Raw genomic sequence first — 19,952 nt, 5'->3', positions numbered from 1 at the left:
GGTCATCCGGGGACTCCAGTTTCTGCCCGGTGTCACGGGCTGGGTGCCGAGGTCTGGCACCTCTGCTCTTGGGCTGTGTCCTGGAGTTGGTCCCAAAGCACTTCCTTGTGGACCCCAGTTCATACAGCGAAACTTGAGTCCTGCGTAGCTGGGCCTTCACCCGTCATTTTAAAGTACAAGACAGTACTTCTCACCAGTCCTAGCCCCTTCAGACCCCACCACCTTAGCTGACTTACACCTTGCAAGACTAGCCACGCAACAGACAGAACCAAGCAAGGAACCAGCCAGCCAGACCCTACAGAGAAACCCTGGAGAAGTGGGGACCGTGAAGGCAGAACAATAGAAGGGGGGATTTGACAGTCACAGCTGGTGAGACGTGAGTCCTTGCCAGACAGGAGGCTTCAAACAACGTTTTCTTTAACCAGCTTAAGATCTGTTTCTTTAGCTGGTGCTGGTGGGTGCTACGGGGACAGGAGCCGCTTACCAGCCTGATAGGCTGTGACTTCCTGCTTCTTCTTTGCTCATGGCTGCTGCTGCTTACTCAAGGAAAAGACCTCAGACCTGACAATATGGCTACAGAAAGAGACCTTATCCTTACAGCTGGGCACCTGGGCAGAGCTAGGACACCAGTGCAAATAAAGCCTGTTCTGGGCGGCTTTCCCCCATGCCATCAGTCGCTAGCAGGGACGAGTGTGGTCACCTAAGTTCCCTCTAAGCTGCGCGGCTGTGCAGCAGCCTATAAAGGGCCGCGCAGTCCTCTCCCCCAGCCCCAGAGCTGCTGCAGGGAGAGAGATCTGGGGGGAGCTCCCTCCTGCACCCCAACCCCCTCATCCCCATCCCAGAGCCCGTACGCTCCGCCAGAGCTCTCACCCTGCCCCCACACCCCAACCCCCTGCCCCAGCCCTGAGCCCCCTCCCACATGGTGAACCCTCATCCCTGGCCTCACCACAGAGCCTTCACCCCCAGCCGGAGCCCTCACTCCCACACCCCAACCCTCTGCCACGGCCTCACCCAGGGATCTGATCCGACCGTGACACCCACGGGTTAGTTGCTCCAGACCGGGGGGACGGTTTCCACATTAAGTGTCAGCGTGGTGCCTAAGCTGTTCTCTGCATTGCCCCGCCCCGCCCCCCAGTCTAAACGTGACCAGGTTTCCAAGGGTAGCTGCGCCCTGGCTTTGCTGCACCGGCCCTGCTTGGGCCAGCGTTGCGGTGTGGGAGCGTCAGGAGCGCTCTGCCTCCAAGGCCTTTCGAAGCCTGGGCCCTTGGCCTCCCATTCTGCTACTGGCCATGCTGATCTCCTCCAGAAGTGGGGCCCAGAGGCTATGCCCACAGATGCTGCAACTCGGGGTGGGGGGCTGCAGCACCTCCACACTTGAAGGGGTTTCCATTAAATCCAGGGTTCACAGTTTGGCTCAATGGCTCTCAGCACCCGCCACCAGATGCGCTGTTCCAGTGCCCCTGGCTGCACCACTCCGTCATTTCCCTGGACACCAGGCTTGGCGGCGCTGAGAGTTTCTTTCATTAGCCCCTGCCCCCCCCCAGACTTTAGCTGTATTGCATGCAACTAAGATAACACCAAGTGCCGGGGCGCCCACAGGGAAACAGACTGCACAGCAGGTGTGGCGAGATTACTTCCAAGCAGAAAGAAAAGGTCAATTAATGGATGATGCCCCAGCTCTGCGAAAGACTGAATTTTGATCTATGAGCCACCATGACAGCTGTGTCTGAGACAACGCAGATCACCCAGCACGGGACAAAGCATCCTCTGCTAGGGAGCAAACTTCCAGAAGCAATCAGGTGAATCTAAAGTCTTGAGTTGGTAGGAAACACAGCAAAGCCTCTTCAAAAGGGCTTTTCCAGCAAAAGAATGACTCATAACGACACTCCCTTCTACCCAATGAACCCGACCAACCTCCCAGATGCGACAAATAAAGAGAGAGAAACAAAATCCCTACCCTAAAATCCCTTCCTTTGACCCCGAAAAGAGCAATGTGCCAGATACTCCATGAAGTCAACTCGGGTCTTCACTATTGCTATAGATGTTTGCTTGAAAGTTGCTGAGAGGGTGGTAATGGGCAGGACTATAAAACCAGACAGTCACAAAACACTTTTGGGGACCTAGTTCGGGGTCCTCTTTTGATGTTGAAAGTCTTGTACAGCAGAAATAAAGAATCATGGAACTGAGGTCAGACAGTTCTTTACCCTCAAGGAAGGAATTCTGCGGCATTTTAAGTCTCCTGTATAAATCCCTTCACACACACACACCCGCCTTTGGTCCCCCGGTTTGGGTCTGGATCCTATGTAGTTGGTTCAGAGGGGTGGGCAGCAGCTTTTGTATATACTTGGGAAGGGTGATTCATCACAGAGGTTTGACTTTGGCATCCCAATTTCAGGTCAGCAGGCTGCGAAGTCACGTACCATACAATTTGCACCATGTAACACAACTGATGCATCTTAATCTGTATGGGTTTTAAGTGTTTATCTCACAAAGGTAGTAAGATCTGTAGTGAATGTGTTGTCTCAGACAATGGAGAGATGCACTTTCAAGGGCAAGTGGGAAAGGACAATGGGCAGGAGAATCAAGCCCCAGAACTCAACAGCAGTGTGGATTCCTCCATCTCGCACTCCAGAAGGAGAATGGGGAACGGATGGCTGTATCGAGTCCGACATTCCAACACAGGGAATCATTGTGTTCCCATTCCCCCGCCTCAAGATTTGGGATCAGTGGCTTACCCATCCTTGGGGAAGGAGACCTGAGAGCACTCGTGTCTTTGCTGGGTCACTGATGGTCTTGAGGGTTTGTGCTGTTTGTCACTAAGTCTCCCAGCGTTTGGAGAGCTCTGTTTGGAGAGCCCGTTGCCAATTGTGCCCACATATCTATTCAGGGGACACCATCACAGGGCCTAATAACATCAGCCACACTATCAGAGGCTCGTTCACCTGCACATCCACCAATGTGATCTATGCCATCATGTGCCAGCAATGCCCCTCTGCCATGTACATTGGTCAAACTGGACAGTCTCTACGTAAAAGAATAAATGGACACAAATCAGATGTCAAGAATTATAACATTCATAAACCAGTCGGAGAACACTTCAATCTCTCTGGTCACGCAATCACAGACATGAAGGTCGCTATCTTAAAACAAAAAAACTTCAAATCCAGACTCCAGCGAGAAACTGCTGAATTGGAATTCATTTGCAAATTGGATACTATTAATTTAGGCTTAAATAGAGACTGGGAGTGGCTAAGTCATTATGCAAGGTAGCCTGTTTCCTCTTGTTTTTTCCTACCCCCCCCCCCCAGATGTTCTGGTTTAACTTGGATTTAAACCTGGAGAATGGTCAGTTTAGATGAGCTATTACCAGCAGGAGAGTGAGTTTGTGTGTGTATGGGGGTGGGGGGGATGTGAGAAAACCTTGATCTATGCAGGAAATAGCCCGACTTGATTATGTAAAGAGTTGTCACTTTGGATGGGCTAGCACCAGCAGGAGAGTGAATTTGTGTGGGGGGGTGGAGGGTGAGAAAACCTGGATTTGTGCTGGAAATGTCCCACCTGTTGATCACTTTAGATAAGCTATTACCAGCAGGACAGTGGGGTGGGAGGAGGTATTGTTTCATGATTTCTGTGTGTATATAAAGTCTGCTGCAGTTTCCACGGTAAACATCTGATGAAGTGAGCTGTAGCTCACGAAAGCTCATGCTCAAATAAATTGGTTAGTCTCTAAGGTGCCACAAGTACTCCTTTTCTTTTTGTATTCTGTACAGGAACCCAACAACTCTTGGGCCAGATGTTTAACTTTCCCTAAGGCTCTCCCTGAATTCTCCCTTGTGTTCGGATGAAGGACAAGGGGTGGGAATAAAATCACAGTTGAATATTGATTGAGTTACAAATAATTGCCCAGCTGCGAGGTCTCCTGTCTTCCTTTCCTTGGGCAGGATGTGAGATCCCTAAGCCTGGCATCCTGTCCACGAGGGGAGGACACATGCCGGCTGCTGTGGTCATGAGTGGCCGTAGTAATGCTGCTTGACTCCTGGCAGTTGCTCCCTGGGCCGGTAGCTTAAGGGAAGGATCTCGTGGTTTCTCATCTTTCTGAAAGGCCCCATGGTGCCCCCCCATATGGTCCCCAAGGGCCTGGGAGCACCGGAGCCAGCTATTCAGGCAGAACCTGACGTGCCAGGGGCCAGGGGCACAGGGCACTGCTGGCCTGCCCTGCTCGCAACTCCCCCCCCGCGCCAGGGGTTCCCCCCCCATTGCCAGGAGTCTCTGCCCCCCCCCACACCAGGTGTCCCCCCCATTGCCAGCGGTCTCTGCCCCCCCCACACCAGGTGTCCCCCCCATTGCCAGGAGTCTCTGCCCCCCCACCAGGGGGTCTCCCCCCCATTGCCAGGGGTCTCTGCCCCCCACCAGGGGGTCTCCCTCCCCATTGCCAGGGGTCTCTGCTCCCCCCACACCAGGTGGCCCCCCATTGCCAGGGGTCTCTGCCCCCCCCACACCAGGTGGCCCCCCATTGCCAGGGGTCTCTGCCCCCCACCAGGGGGTCTCCCTCCCCATTGCCAGGGGTCTCTGCCCCCCCACCAGGGGGTCTCCCTCCCCATTGCCAGGGGTCTCTGCCCCCCCACCAGGGGGTCTCCCCGCTATTGCCAGGGGTCTCTGCCCCCCCACCAGGGGGTCTCCCCGCCATTGCCAGGGGTCTCTGCCCCCCCACCAGGGGGTTCCCCGCCCCCGCTCCTGGGGGACGGGGGGGGGCGAGGTCAGGGCCAGGGCGCGTGCAGCTGGGAGCGGGGCGCATGCGCCGTCCCGGCAGTTTGCTGCCCCTCAGGTGAGGGGAGATGGGCGGGGTGGGGGGTCACGTGTCCACCCGGCATCACTTCCGGCTGCATTCACTTCCGGTGTCGCTGTGAGCGGGCTGCCTTCGCCTCCCGGGGTGGGAGCGGGCGCTGGGGGGCCTGGGGTTGGGGCGGGGCCGGGGTCGCTGTGGGGAGTTGGGGCGGGACCTGGGTTCAGAGCTGGGGCGGGGGTCACTGTAGGGCTGGGGTTGCTGCGAGGAGCAGGGCCTGGGGTTGGAGCGGGGGCTGGGCCTGGGTTCAGAGCGGGGGCAGGGGTCGCTGTAGGGAGTGAGTGGGGGGGGCCTGGGGTTGCTGTGGGGAGTGAGTGGGGTTGGGGTTGCTGTGGGGAGTGAGTGGGGTTGGGGTTGCTGTGGGGAGCACGGGCTGGGCTGGGGTTGGAGCGGGGGCGGGGGCTGGGCCTGGGGTTCAGAGCTGGGGCAGGGGTCGCTGTAGGGAGTGTGTGGGGGGGGCCTGGGGTTGCTGTGGGGAGTGAGTGGGGTTGGGGTTGCTGTGGGGAGCACGGGCTGGGCCTGGGTTCAGAGCGGGGGCGGGGGCTGGGCCTGGGGTTCAGAGCTGGGGCAGGGGTCGCTGTAGGGAGTGGGGGGGGGGCTGGGGTTGCTGTGGGGAGCACGGGCTGGGCCTGGGGTTGGAGCGGGGGCTGGGCCTGGGTTCAGAGCGGGGGCAGGGGTCGCTGTAGGGAGTGGGGGGGGGGCTGGGGTTGCTGTGGGGAGCACGGGCTGGGCCTGGGGTTGGAGCGGGGGCTGGGCCTGGGTTCAGAGCGGGGGCGGGGGCTGGGCCTGGGGTTCAGAGCTGGGGCAGGGGTCGCTGTAGGGAGTGGGGGGGGGGCTGGGGTTGCTGTGGGGAGCACGGGCTGGGCCTGGGGTTGGAGCGGGGGCTGGGCCTGGGTTCAGAGCGGGGGCAGGGGTCGCTGTAGGGAGTGTGGGGGGGGGGCCTGGGGTTGCTGTGGGGAGTGAGTGGGGTTGGGGTTGCTGTGGGGAGCACGGGCTGGGCCTGGGTTCAGAGCGGGGGCGGGGGCTGGGCCTGGGGTTCAGAGCTGGGGCAGGGGTCGCTGTAGGGAGTGGGGGGGGGCTGGGGTTGCTGTGGGGAGCACGGGCTGGGCCTGGGGTTGGAGCGGGGGCTGGGCCTGGGGTTCAGAGCTGGGGCAGGGGTCGCTGTAGGGAGTGAGTGGGGTTGGGGTTGCTGTGGGGAGCACGGGCTGGGCTGGGGTTGGAGCGGGGGCGGGGGCTGGGCCTGGGGTTCAGAGCTGGGGCAGGGGTCGCTGTAGGGAGTGAGTGGGGGGGGCCTGGGGTTGCTGTGGGGAGTGAGTGGGGTTGGGGTTGCTGTGGGGAGCACGGGCTGGGCTGGGGTTGGAGCGGGGGCTGGGCCTGGGGTTCAGAGCTGGGGCAGGGGTCGCTGTAGGGAGTGTGTGGGGGGGGCCTGGGGTTTCTGTGGGGAGCACGGGCTGGGCCTGGGTTCAGAGCGGGGGCGGGGGCTGGGCCTGGGGTTCAGAGCTGGGGCAGGGGTCGCTGTAGGGAGTGGGGGGGGGGGGCTGGGGTTGCTGTGGGGAGCACGGGCTGGGCCTGGGGTTGGAGCGGGGGCTGGGCCTGGGTTCAGAGCGGGGGCAGGGGTCGCTGTAGGGAGTGAGTGGGGGGGGCCTGGGGTTGCTGTGGGGAGTGAGTGGGGTTGGGGTTGCTGTGGGGAGCACGGGCTGGGCTGGGGTTGGAGCGGGGGCGGGGGCTGGGCCTGGGGTTCAGAGCTGGGGCAGGGGTCGCTGTAGGGAGTGTGTGGGGGGGGCCTGGGGTTGCTGTGGGGAGCACGGGCTGGGCCTGGGTTCAGAGCGGGGGCGGGGGCTGGGCCTGGGGTTCAGAGCTGGGGCAGGGGTCGCTGTAGGGAGTGGGGGGGGCTGGGGTTGCTGTGGGGAGCACGGGCTGGGCCTGGGGTTGGAGCGGGGGCTGGGCCTTGGTTCAGAGCGGGGGCAGGGGTTGCTGTAGGGAGTGGGGGGGGGGCTGGGGTTGCTGTGGGGAGCACGGGCTGGGCTGGGGTTGGAGCGGGGGCTGGGCCTTGGTTCAGAGCTGGGGCAGGGGTCGCTGTAGGGAGTGGGGGGGGGCTGGGGTTGCTGCGGGGAGCAGGGGCTGGGGTTGGAGCGGGGGCTGGGCCTGGGTTCAGAGCTGGGGCGGGGGTCGCTGCAGGGGGGCGTGGGGTTGCTGCGGGGAGCAGGGCCTGGGCCTGGGGTCGGAGCTGGGGCTGGCATCCCCCTGCGGGCTCCCTCTGCCCATGTGACGCCACCCCCATCCCAACTGCCGTGGCGGTGTGTGGGGGGAGCCCACACCGGGCCGCCAGGCCGAGCCCCCGGGGGAAGCGGGATGGAGAAACGGGCCCGCCAGAGATGTCGCGGCGCCCATGCGAGTTCGCAGGTGAGGCCCAAACTGTGCTTCTCCCAGCGAGAAATGGCATGAACCATGTCCCGGCTGGGGGATAGCACATGCCCAGAGTGGGGATCCAGGCCACCATTTGCAAGTGATGAGTTTCTATTGCAGAATCTATTATTATTATTCACATTTGTGAGGGTGAGGCCCCAGAGTCAACCAAGGATGGGGCCCCATTACCATGGGTGGTGACATGTGAGCCAGGAAGCCTCCAGGTGGACTCTCAGGATTGTCTTTTACCTGGTAAATGGATCCGTTAGCTCTGGAGTCTAGAGGAGACCGGAAGCCTGGAGACCCATGACCCTGTTGTGACAAGCCATGTGTCAGAGTACAGCTGCACCGCATCATGGCATTGACAGAGCTGCCGCTTTCAGTCCATTTAGGAACGCAGATGTCCGCTGTAACTCTCCACCCCCTTCACTGACATTGCATGTAGATCTGTCCTCGCTCATCGGTTCAGATTGGCTGGTGAATCAGAATTTGCCCTCTGCTTGCTGTCCTGGGGGCAGATTTTGGGGGATTGCCTTTCTGATTTTGATCTCCTTAGTGTTTTACTTGTTTCTGCCCTACTCTTTGCAGTTTTCCTTTCTGAGAGATCCTTTCTCCTGACTGCTGGATGTGATCTTGTCTGGGTTCTCTCTCCATTCTGCAGACGATGGGCTTGAGAGTGACTGTGAGAATGAGAAAACTCTACGGGAAGATCCTGGAAAGGTGAGCGCCAATGAGATCTTTTCAGACTGCTCCATGGGCAATGTTTCCCAGAGTCTGGACCAGGGAAAAGACAGTGAAAGTCAGCATGGGTTCAAACGCAGCAGAGAAAATCCACATGGAACCGGTGGGGCAAATCCACTCTCTGCGAGAGACGTCTCAAGAAGTGCAAAGATGTTGCTGTGCACTAGAGCCCAGCTCAGAGGGGAGAGAGACCCTATAAACGTGAGGAATGAGGCAAAAGCTCCTGGCAGTGCCCAGCCCTTATCAAACACCAGGGAATCTGTATAGGAAAGAAGCCCTACAAATGCATTGCGTGTGGGAGGAGCTGCCAGCTGAGCTCAGCGCTCATTAAACACCAGAGCACCAACTCCGCGAAGAAACCCTCCAAGTGCCTTGGCTGCGAGAAGCCGTTCAGCTGGTGCTCCGCACTCCTAAGATGCCAGAGGAGCCAGGCTGAGCAGATCCCCTGCCATCCCACTGAATGTGGGGAGAGCTTCCAGCAGCGCTCTGCCTTTGCCAGACACCAGAGAATCCACTGGGCGGAGAAAAGGTATGAGCGTGCTGACTGCGGGAAGGCCTTTGGGCAGAGCTCGGAACTGATCAGACATCAGAGAATCCACACCAGCGAGCGACCCTACACATGCGCCAAGTGTGGAAAGAGCTTCTCTTGGAGCTCAACCTTCGTCACGCACTGGAGGATCCACACAGGCGAGAGACCCATCAGTGCAGGGAATGTGGGGAGTGCTTCAACTGGAGCTCCACCCTCCTCGTCCACCAGAGGATCCATAAGGGGCAGAGACCCTACAAATGCACCGAGTGTGGGAAAGGCTTCAGTCACAGCTCAGCTCTCATTCAGCATCAAATAACGCACACGGGAGAGAGACCCTGGACCTGCTCTGAGCGTGGGAAGAGCTTCGGTCAGAGCAAATCCCTCCTTGCCCATCAGAGAACAGGCCCTATGGGTGCAGCGAGTGTGGGAAAGGCTTCCCGCGAAGTGTGGAGCTTCTCCAACACCAAGTTATCCACCTAGAGGACAGACCCTACAAATGTAGCGCCTGCAGGAAGAGCTTCAACAGCAGCTCGAACCTGACCAAGCATCAGTGAATCCACGCTGGGGAGAAACCCTACAAATGTGACGTGTGCGGGGAAGGCTGCAGCCCATGGCCCATCAGAACCCATACGGGCAAGAGGCCCTATAAATGTCCCAGTTGTGAACAAAGGTTTAGGTGGCGCTCAACACTTATCAGACATTGGAGAATCCATGTGGAGCCAGTTGCTCTGGGGGCATTTTCGTAAAACCACCAGGGAGCTATGTTCTGTTAAGCAGGGAGCCTGGGGGCTGCACAAGAAGGGCTGTGTTTGCTGTGGACCCCTCCCCAGGAGGGAGTAAAAGGAGGCAGCCCAAGACTTGAGCATTCACCTGCTGAGAGAGGAAATGTAGTTATTATAGAGGAAAAAACATCGTAAAAACTCATCAGCTACATACCTCCGAGCTGCTTGGATAGCAGGTCATAGCCAGTGTGCTGGGGCCAGTTTTGGGGTGACTGCCTGATTCTAAGTGGGCACCAAAAAAGTAGTCATAAAAATAATCTGGTGTTCAATGATAGTCTAAATGTGAATTGTGAAAAAATAGCTCTGTGCTGTGAGGGGGAGAGACTGTGCAGAGCAGGGGTGAGTTACTGAGGGGACAGCGAGAAGACAGAGGCGAGCTAGCCGTGAAAGAAAGCAGAACTGCTAAATTCAAATATATGGAGCTGTAGCCCCTACTCATTCATGCTGGCGCGGCCCTGTGGATTTCTCATGCTGTGTTGGCCACAGCTGAGTGCAGTGGAATTTGCATCGTGCCTGTGTCCAGGTCCATGACTTACAAAAACCGAATCCATACACTGGAGGCGAGCTTAGGCCAGTTGGGACGGGAGCTCGCTCATCCTAGGGACTGCGAGAACAAATGACCTGCTGTGCCTCCAGGCTGCAGAGGGGGTGATGCTGATCAGTGAGACTGGCTGCTTTCTCTTAGGAATGGCATAAAACCATTCTAGCCTGCTTGAAACATGTAAAATAGGTTTGTGGGGGGTGGTTGTTTTTTTTAAAGCCCTCCCCCGGCATTTCTGCAAAGGCTCCCTTTGATCAAGGCAACTACCTCACCCCTTTCCTTGGTCTGTATCTGCTGTAGGCCCCATTACACAGGCAGTGCTTTTAGCAGCCTCGTTGCTGTCTCACTTGAACTGTCAGAAATACCATGTTTGGGGACGTGGGATTTCCCTGGGGACGAGAGAGTTTCCAGTGTGACCAGTGGTCGGAAGGTGCAGGCCTCCTCCAGCTGTGACTGTACAGGAGGTTCCTAGTTGGTTTGATGGTCAGATACACCCGCCACGGCTGTGGTCATGAGCCGGAGTGTGTAACTGAGCTGGAGTTAGTGTATTGAATGATCCCTGTGGCACAGGCTCAACACCCTCTAAGCAGGGGCTGTATGTGTCTCCATCCCTTTCATGCAGCTCCCTGGTTCCCTGAAACAGTCATTGCTTATGCCACCCACCCCACTGCAGCCTCACTGGGGAGATCAAAAATGAAGCCATCCCGTGGTCCAGAACCTGCCTGAGCTCATAGTTCTGGGCAGGGACGGGAGCTGCCTTCTCTCTGTGAGACTGGCTGTGAACACTGCCCTGAGTCCGGTGTGTTTTGGGAGCAGCGGGGTAGTCACACGCTACAGCATTTCTCATCCTTGTGGATGGTATTTATCCCAGAGCCAAGGGCAGTGGTTAACAGGTGGGAGTTTTGCGGGGTGTGTGTGTGTCTGTGTGTTTGAACAGGAGGGACCAATGAAAGTGTAGAATTGCTGAGCCTGGAGACTTTTGAACATTTTACATAACTAACACTCACATAATCAGTGAGGTGACAGGCAGGCTTTGAGGGCCAAAGCTGGGGCAAATGCCCTCAGGCCCTCCTGTTAAGGGCTGGTCCTGGACCAGTGAGGAGGGAGGACGGAAAGCTCACGCTCCCTGAGTCCTAGTAGCTACATCCCCCAGGCCCAGAGGTGTGTGCCTGCCTCAGCTAGGGTGGGAAGGCAGAAGAGGTTGAGTATTTCCATGCTTTGATGGGGGTGAGCTTCCTGCACTGGGGAGGAGATGAGTCCAGTTTGCTATGGGGCACTGACTGATCACATGAGTTTGGGAGGCTGACTGGTGATTTTTCCACTCATGGGATTGGCAATGCTGATCTTGCTCACCAGGTGGCTTTTCCCAAAGAGCTTGCAGCACTAATTGTAAGTACAAGGTAACTCATTAGTAATAGCACACGAGTAACAGACTGTCACCACAGTGCTAGTTATTTCTAGCAATTATGTTTTCACACTTTTACTTGCCTGTCAGGTATTTTCTACATTCATAGTTTACCGTTTAACAGAGTGGCAAAAGCAACAGGTTAATCACTGTCAGAATTTTGACTTAATCTCAGTGCACAGAATATAGTAATATATACCATTTGTGGATTCTTTGGTCATCCAGCTGTATTATTTAACAAAGAGACTTAAATCAAAAAGCATGAACAGATGAAACTCTTACAGAATGGCGTTCCTTTTTCTTTGAGTCTTACTTTAAATCTCTGCTCTAAAAGGACGCTTAAAAAAATTAAGCTTTAATGTCTCTCCTATAAAGAAAGAAAACGTAAAATTCCCCAAAGCCCCCTAGCGTGCTAAATCGTCCAATCCAACTCCAGTCAAGTAACAAAAACCCGTCAGGTGACACCACATATTTTAAACCCATACGGAGTGCTAAACTGAAAACAACCCATTTAAATAGAGCTTAGTGTGCAAAGCCTGGTGTGAAACCAAAATTCAGGTTTCTTACAATCTCCATAAGAAAGTACCCACACTGTGTTGTCAAACACTGCTAATTGCTGGGGTGTTACATTGAAGTGTACAGCCAGAATGATCCTGATAAATTCTTCAAAGCAACAACGGGTCAGTAGACAAGAGCTAAGAGGTTCACAAAAGGTGAATCCCAATGCTAATTAAAGTGAAACTGCCCATTAACAGATGCATATAAAAGTTAGTACATTTCTTTAATTGTGGAGCTATGACACCCTGGCCCCACCCCAGAGCCTTCACCCCCCCTGCACCCTAAACCTCTGCCCCAGCTCTGAGCCCCCTCCCACATGCTGAATCCCTTGGCCCCACCCCTTCCCACACATCACCTCCATATTGGTGCGCATAACAAAATTCATTCTGCACATGGATGTAAAAAATTAGAGGGAACATTGGCTGTCAGGTGCTAGTACAATCAGCATCACTTAACAGTAACAGGGATGCTCTTGCAGTTAGAGGACTGGACTGGAACTAAGGATCACCTGGCTCATTTCACAACTCTGCCATGTAATTCCTGTGTGATCAAGGTCAGGCAACTTACCTGTTGTTGCCTCAGCTCCTCATTAGTAAAGTGGAAATCAGTGATACTTCCCTATTTCACAGGAGTTTGATGAAGATAAGCTCATTATTATTTACAAAGAGCTCAGGAACTACAGGGGAACAACACCCTTGCCCACAAAAACTGTTTTATCATTCAATCCTTTCAAGACTAACATCTTCATGCAGGTTTATGAATCACATTAGGACTTTAAATAGCAAAAAAATCCCACATCTGCTGCTGTTTCAAAGACGTGTGGAACAACGTCCATTACAAAAGTGGCTAGGCTACCTGGATCCCCGCCCTCTTGGATCGCAGGCAGGTGCTAAATGCCTAAGTGCAGATATTGTAAACAGGAAATGAACACACAAATTGGAACGGTTCAAGCTGGGCCCAGTGCCACGAAGAGTGAAGAATCCCTCAATCCCACTGGCACTAGTGGTTGATAACACATACACGGCAGGACTGGATCCAAGTTGCCAACTCCATCGCTCCTGCTAGGGAGGAAAGTACAACATGATGGTGAGATGTTGTTTGATTTCATCGGATCTGTGCCCTGGTATTTGCATATACCCAAGGTAGATGTTTAATTACACTGGTTCCAGGCATAACAAAAAAGAACAGAATTGATAAAGGTACATTGAAACCTAATCACTTATCAAGTCTGAAAGACCTAGGTAAAACCTTTCAAACCTCACTGCCTAAAATTAGGCATCTCAATTTGAAGAGCTTAATAAAGCTAAGTAGGCTTTCAGTGGGGCTGAGCACCCACCAAACCTCTGAAAACCAGATGGGGTTTTTTGTGTGCACTTTAATATACAGTTAGGTGCAAAGTTTGACATTTTTGGACATGTCACCAGATACTGCATAATCATTTCATACAAACTTTGCATCATCTTTATTCCTCAGAAGTAAAACAAAAATATAACAAGAACAGGGCAAGAAACTCCCTAGCACAGCCACAAAGAACTTTCATTGTAAAGGTATTTATATTTATGTAGAACAATGCAAACATATAGGCCTCAATTCTCTGTGCATTTATTTCTCCACTTGAGGCACGAACAGGACAGCGACAGGGTTTAAAGTCACCTTCGTTGTAGGTCAGCTCAGAGTCTGCCTGGCCCCCAAGTAATGAAGTTAAAGCAACCTCAAATATACACTGCTAATTCATATTCTAACTCCATATAGTGTACTTACTGGTTTAACTTTTTTTAGGATAAGAAAATATGACTATAATGCTATCGTATTCTAGCAGCGTGCAGTCTAGACCGGACAGGGTGATGTGCGTGGCAACTGAAACTTCTGATCATTTGTTGCTGCTGCCACAAGCTCCTTAGCTACTCCTGTCTGCAAAAATCCAGCAAACTCGGCACATGTCATTTTATAGTTGAAGTGCACGAACAGCTCAGCTTTCACCATGTCCACCTGGAGCCGAGTCCTTTCATCAGCCCACAAGTTCTTCATAACGCTGAAAACGCGTTCCACAAATGCGTTGCTGGGTGGAACAGCAAACACGTGCTGCACAATTCTAAGCAAGTTTGGGGCCTCGCAGCACTTAAAGAGCTCTACCCACACCTCAGAGACATTGATTTGATGGTGACGCTCTTGCTGCTGGCACTGTGTCGATTCAGCATCGTTTATTGAACTCTTGAGGATTGGTAGCACATCATTCAATACGCACATTTCTGTAAATAATTCATCTATGTTCACTTGAATGTTCAAGTTTGTAGACAACGCGCACAGTTTGTCTAGCTGAAGAGGCTCGTCCAGATTGAGTGGTGCACACAACTTATAGAAAGAGTTTTCGCTGAAATCAAACCACTTTTCCAGGTACTGTAGCATGCGTGTGTAAGCCCGCTGGGCATCGCCAACAAATTTATTCTGCTCATTAAGTGGTAGCTTCTTCAGGAACTGTGTCACTTTGTACCCATAGAAGCCTTTCTCTTGTCGATTCTGAATCTCTCTTCTCAGCTTGTTGAATATAGCATAGAGTTCGGTTACCTGAATGTAATCACTTTCAAGAACCTTTATGGTGTTGTTAAATTGGCTCATAATGTTGTGCACAAAGTAGATGTACAGTTCGGGAAGCGTAACAGTTTCATCATCAGAAACTGTGTCCTCTTGCTCAGCAAGAAAGGCCCATACTGCGCGGCTTACATCTTCCTCTCCTTTGTTCACAAAGTAAGATTTGAGTGCAGGCCAATCCTTCAGTAACCTGTCTACGGCAGTGAAAAGGGTCAGAAAACGTTTAGGTGCCTGGTGTAAGATTTCTAAGTATTCTGTCTCCATGAAGTCAAAGAATTCTTTAAGTTCACTGATATTCTTTGCACTGGATGAGAATTCACTGAAGACCTTGATGACCAAATATTCTACATCGTAAGAGAGCATATTCAAGCCATGTTTCGCTGTATTGTGTACTATGTGAGCACTGCAATACCCTGGCACAAGGTTTGGTAAATCCAACATTTGTTTTAGGTGCAGAAAAACAGACTTATTTTCTCCAAAATTGACTGCTCCATATGCCACAATTTTATTCTGTATCAGACCGGAATTTTGAAGACAATTTCTTAAGTTGTTTGCGATTGCCTCTGATGTTTCGTCTGCATCCTCAAAAAAGTCTATGATAGACATGCAGAGTCCCCTATCTTTATTAAAATAGCGGACGGCAACTGGGAATAATACAGTGTTCCCTTTATTAGACGCATCTGTCGCCATTGAGAAAGGTGTTGATCCAATGTCTTGCACAGCCAGTTTCAATGAATGGGGTGCTAATACAGTCTCAATCAAAGCTTCTGCTTTTGTCATTCCACAGTGAATTTTGGAAGCTATCTTGGAATCAGGGAAAATGGAGTGGTACAGTTTATTTCCACAATCTTGAGAACGGTAGCTGTGGTGGTGTTTAACTCCGTGATATGTTAAAAGCAATTCAGCCGTGCATATGTGTTGTTCTTTGGCGTTATCAGTCTTTATGGAGACTTTATTGCTAGTACTGGACCATACCTGTCCTTGTACTTTGATTCTGTGACCTTTTGTCTCTGCATGATGCTTAATAGCTTTTACAGAATCAAACTTAACCGTGAATTGAACACGACAAATAGAACAATATCCCGAGTCTTCACTTGCCTTTGTAAGCCAGTTCCGATACTCTGGGAGTTGTAGCCACTCATCTTTAAAAGAGCAGAGCCTTCGACTCTTTTTCTTTTCGGGTTCCGCCATTTCACCCTCGCGCTAGTCTGGCTGCAAGCACAGGTCAGCCACCAGATAAAAGTGTTGAGCGTGTGTGGCAGTTGCTCCCCGCTGCTTGTGGTGGCGCACTAAAAAAGTTATTCAAAGAGTCAATCCCCTGGTTTTTGGCCGATTGAGTACGCTAATTACAGGTTTTATTTGTTACAGGACGCTAGAAGAAGATAGACAATCGTGGTAACTCACTTTTGGTGTCCGGTCAATACTTCTGACTAGAGACTGCACCGGTCCCCTTAAAACTGGACTTTTTATATATTAGCCTCTCTAATTTGTCACAAGCTGTTTTCAGTGCAGCTAAAGTTAACAGCGGTATTTTGACCAGCTTGGGTAACATCCAGTTCTGCAAGGACATCTCTGTGTATTTGCATCAGTTCAGTTAGCACCACCCTGGGGAGAGCATTAACCGCTGCGGCTAGCACATCAAACGGCATGCTTACAGTGTCCCCATTTTTCATGTTTGGTAGAGTATTATTAAGCCATGACAAAATGACGTGAAAACGATAATTTAACAATATAATTTACATTGGATACCAGCTGCTCTCAAGATTAACAAAACAAGGCCCTAACATGTTGATATATTAAGTCAACTGTATTAAGATAAGAGTCAGAGTCTGGTTTTAACCTTTAAGACAGAAAACCCCCAGCCAGAAGACAGCACACAGAGAATTTAGTTCATAAGTCAACACCCCCCCCCCAGTGTTTATATTTACGTATTAGGTACCAGTCATTCCTTAGAACCTTCCAGTGACTGAGAAGCTGTAATTGTCACGGGTTTCTCAGGCTCGCCTTCATTTGTTGGTACTACATTGACTCAACACATGGTATCTGTTGTTCAAACCTCTGCTGAATGTTGTGTCAGAGAAGTCAGGACAGGGGCAATAGGGGGCAGAGCACTGTGGGAGCAGTCCCTGGAGCCAGAGGCAGCATCGGTCCCTGGGCCGAGGGCATTCGGAGCACGATTGGGCGTAGGTGGGGGTTGATTCCTGGAGCAAGGGGTAGGGTTGCCACCCGTCTGGGTTTTTGGCTTCTGTGTCCAGGTGCGATGATGCTGGAGAGAGCCGGGGCCTGGGAAGCTGAGAAGGCAGGATGGGCCATTATGGATAGTGGACCCGGCCATGCTCCTCAAATGCTGTGCGCTGGCAGGATCCCTCCCCCAGGTCCAGGGGCACCATTTAGGAAGGGGAGAGGAGTATTTGCCCTCCCCGCCCCCCCAAGATTCATACCCAAGCCTTGACATGCAGGAGTGCTGGCCCTTTAAGACAGGCACACGGAGGAGTGTGTGTGTTTGTGCACGCAGGAGTCACACAATCCCTAACCCTGAGCTCAGCGATGAAAGTAAGCTGGCGCGGTCCAGTACAGCATACCGGTAAGAGCCGGTACACAGCTGACCATACCAGCAGGGCCGCTGATGATGGGGGCCAAAGGGGCAGCTTCCCCAGGGCCCGGCAATTTAAAAGGGCCCAAGGCTCCCGGCAGTGGCCGGGAGCCCCGGGATAGCGCTAGTGGCGGAGATGGCAAAGAGCCCCAGTCCCTTTAAATCGCTGCTGGACCGTGCTGAAGGGCTGGCCGGTGGAGTCTGGCCCCAGCCCCGCCCCTTCCACCCAAGGGCCCCCCCCCCCTTCCGGTTGAGCCGCCCCCGCACCTTGCTCAGGATCCCGGCTGCCCTGTGTACTGGAAAGTCCCTTAAATTGCTTTCACCCAGCCTGAGCTGTCAATCAGCTGGTGGCTCCTTTGACTCCTTTCTCGTGCCCATCGCTCTGCACAGTGCTGTGCCTCCCCTGGCCAAAGCCTTGAGTTTGCACTACCTGTGGTGAACTTTCCGGGGGAGGGGGAGGGGAGGGTGGGTTGCTGGTCCCTGGATCCTGCATCTCCTTCATCCTCCAGCCTACCAATTACAAAGTTCCCTTCCCCCCCAAAAGGGTTTGAACTAATGCCTTCAGACCCTCATCTGCTGAATGGATCTATGTCATCTTTGGTGAGTTCATCCTACTTTTGAGAGGCTTTCTAACCTTTCACAGCAGAAGTATATTGCAGTCTGCCAGGCAATCATGATGCCAGTAAAAGCCAGTGCTTTTACTGACACGATGTAGCTTTATTTTATTAGCTCCTCCACTGTTTTGCTGCCTTTTGTCGACAAAACTCTGTGGTGTAGACAAGACCTCTAATGCCTAAGACAGTGCCCTAAAGAAATTAAAGGAAAAAGCTCAGAGAGGGTAAAAGATGCCCAGCAGCAAGACAATGGGGGTAGTTCTACATTACCCAGAGGGGTTTCTTTTCAGATCTCTTCAGCTTCTAGTTTCATCTCCAGTGTTCCAACAAAAAGAGCAAGAGCTGCCCCCAGAATGCCCCGTCATTTACCTAGGCCCGAGTATTGGATGCTGATAACTTGTGATGTATGTGTTTAAGGATCTAGCCCTTGGTTGAACTTTATATCTAGGTACCGTCTTGTAAAATGGCTTGCTTTCCCCCTGGAAAGGTTCTCTTGTGGATGATCTCCATACATAGTTTTACCATAGTTAATTCATTGCAATTGGTCCTACACTAAGTCTAATGTTACTAGAAGGCAATGTTTGTTCCAGTCTTTACAGAAGTTCTATCAAGTAAGTTCTACTAATTAGGTACACTTTAATACTACCAGTAAGATGTGCTAAATGAATTGTTCACTATAGCATGCCACTTAGGGAGGTCTTTTAGCAGAGAATCCCTATCCATAGCTGTCTCTAGCACAGTTTCCAATGAAAATTGCAAATGGGCAAATTCTGCCCTCCTTTGCACTGCTGGAAATCGGAGTCACTGCATGGGTCTCAACCATTATTCTGAATTTGGAGTTGTGTAAATGAGAACAGAATATGGCCCATTTTATTTCATTTTTAGTTTTGATCTTACTGATGCAAGATTTTGAAAAATATATTTTAGCCTCCTTATTATACACCTAAGGTTCACTGAAATTCTACTACATTTAGCATTTCAATCAATCATCTGTGCATTGAAAAAGTAAGAGTACAGAAAGTACTGCTATTTAAAGTGCTTCAGTTGTGGGGTGCCATGAAACAACCTTTGCGTTAGGGTGTGATAAAATATTGTCATTCAAATCGCTGTAGTACCACAAGGTTTAAAGTAGTTTAAACTTTTCCGGAGTACTGTCAACCTGTGGAACTCCTTGCCAGAGGATGTTGTGAAGGCCAAGACTATAACAGCGTTCAAAAAAGAACTAGATAAAATTCATGGAGCATACGTCCATCAATGGCGATTAGCCAGGATGGGCAGGGGTGGTGTCCCTGGCCTCTGTTTGCCAGACGCTGGGAATGGGCGACAGGGGATGGGTCACTTGGTGATTCCCTGTTCTGTTCATCCCCTCTGGGGCACCTGGCGTTGGCCGCTGTCGGAAGACAGGACGCTGGGCTAGATGACCCAGTATGGTTTATGTACTGCACCCCTTGCAAGAGTCTGATTTGTCTTGGCCACCCCCACGTTTCACCTCACTTAAAAACGACTTGCTTACAGACCAGACAGGAACATACAAAAGCCCCACAGCCCCCTGGGGCTGAAGAAGGGCGCAGGGGCTCATTTCCCGCCCCCCGGCGATTCTAAAATGGGGGGCACTGGGGAGATGCACCCTTGTGCTGACAGTCGCCGTGCGTCTGAAGCCCGAGCTGGCCCTGCCCTGGCTAGCGCTTGCCCTGTGGCCCGGGGCAGGCGCAGGCTGAGATCGGGGGAGCCCCCGGGAAGAGCCCCGCGAGCCCTGAGATCGGGGGGGGCCCCCGGGGTGAAAGCAGCCGGGGAGCGGAGGCGGCGGCGGGTTTGTTCTGAAATCGATGCGCGGCTGCCCCCTCGCCCCCCGGCATCCCAGGGAGAGTTGCCCCCCGTCCCTGGTGCCCCCGCCCGGGCAGCGCCGCTACCTACCGGTGCGCGGGAGCCGCTGCTCTGCCGGCCCGGCGGCGCTTACTGCGGGGACCGGACGTTGGGTGTCCGGTCAGCCGCGCCGACCGGACACCGAACCGATCCCCTTTGCGCCCGCCCGCCCGCCGGGCTGCGGCCGCCCGAGCTCCAGGCGGACACGTTTGCGATACAAAGGCGTTTGCCTCGCTCCTCTCGCAGGACTACATGTCCCAGCATGCAACGCTGCCGGGCCGCCCCGGACCTGAGGGACCGGCCCGCGCCACAGCGAGGCGGGAAGCTTCCACCGGCGGGGCTGAGCGGGGCGTCAGTGCGCGGCATGCTGGGAGCTGTAGTTCCGGGCCGCGCGTGGCGCGTTGCCTGCTGGGAGCTGTCCCGCGGGTGGATTTCCTTTGCAGCCTATCAGAAGAGGGGCTGGCCCTTTGGAGGGCGGGATTGGCGTG

The 19,952-nt window shown here is 53.3% G+C and overlaps 1 protein-coding gene and 1 long non-coding RNA gene across 2 annotated transcripts; one reads left to right on the top strand and one right to left on the bottom strand.

Moving 5' to 3' along the window:
- Window positions 1–7,046: 7,046 nt before the first annotated feature.
- Window positions 7,047–11,241, top strand: LOC140906268 (uncharacterized). The gene is made up of 2 exons (XR_012157055.1): window positions 7,047–7,246; window positions 7,838–11,241. It is a non-coding gene; the product is annotated as an uncharacterized lncRNA (long non-coding RNA).
- A 904-nt stretch (window positions 11,242–12,145) lies between these two features.
- LOC140906266 (uncharacterized) lies at window positions 12,146–19,791 on the bottom strand. The gene is made up of 2 exons (XM_073329892.1): window positions 19,516–19,791; window positions 12,146–15,683 (listed from the first exon to the last, which is right to left on the bottom strand). The coding sequence occupies exon 2, from the start codon at window positions 15,583–15,585 to the stop codon at window positions 13,633–13,635; it is 1,953 nt and encodes a 650-aa protein (XP_073185993.1). The 5' UTR covers window positions 15,586–15,683; window positions 19,516–19,791; the 3' UTR covers window positions 12,146–13,632.
- Window positions 19,792–19,952: the final 161 nt, after the last annotated feature.

Source organism: Lepidochelys kempii, chromosome 2, assembly GCF_965140265.1.
Source record: "Lepidochelys kempii isolate rLepKem1 chromosome 2, rLepKem1.hap2, whole genome shotgun sequence".
Taxonomy (NCBI): Eukaryota; Metazoa; Chordata; order Testudines; family Cheloniidae; genus Lepidochelys; species Lepidochelys kempii.
The sequence above is the reverse complement of the archived record's forward strand: the minus strand, read 5'-3'. Positions and strand labels throughout refer to the sequence as shown.

What these genes read in the sequence shown, in the direction of transcription:
- LOC140906266 (XM_073329892.1), bottom strand. Translation starts at nt 15,585, where the DNA reads ATGGCGGAACCCGAAAAGAAAAAGAGTCGAAGGCTCTGCTCTTTTAAA.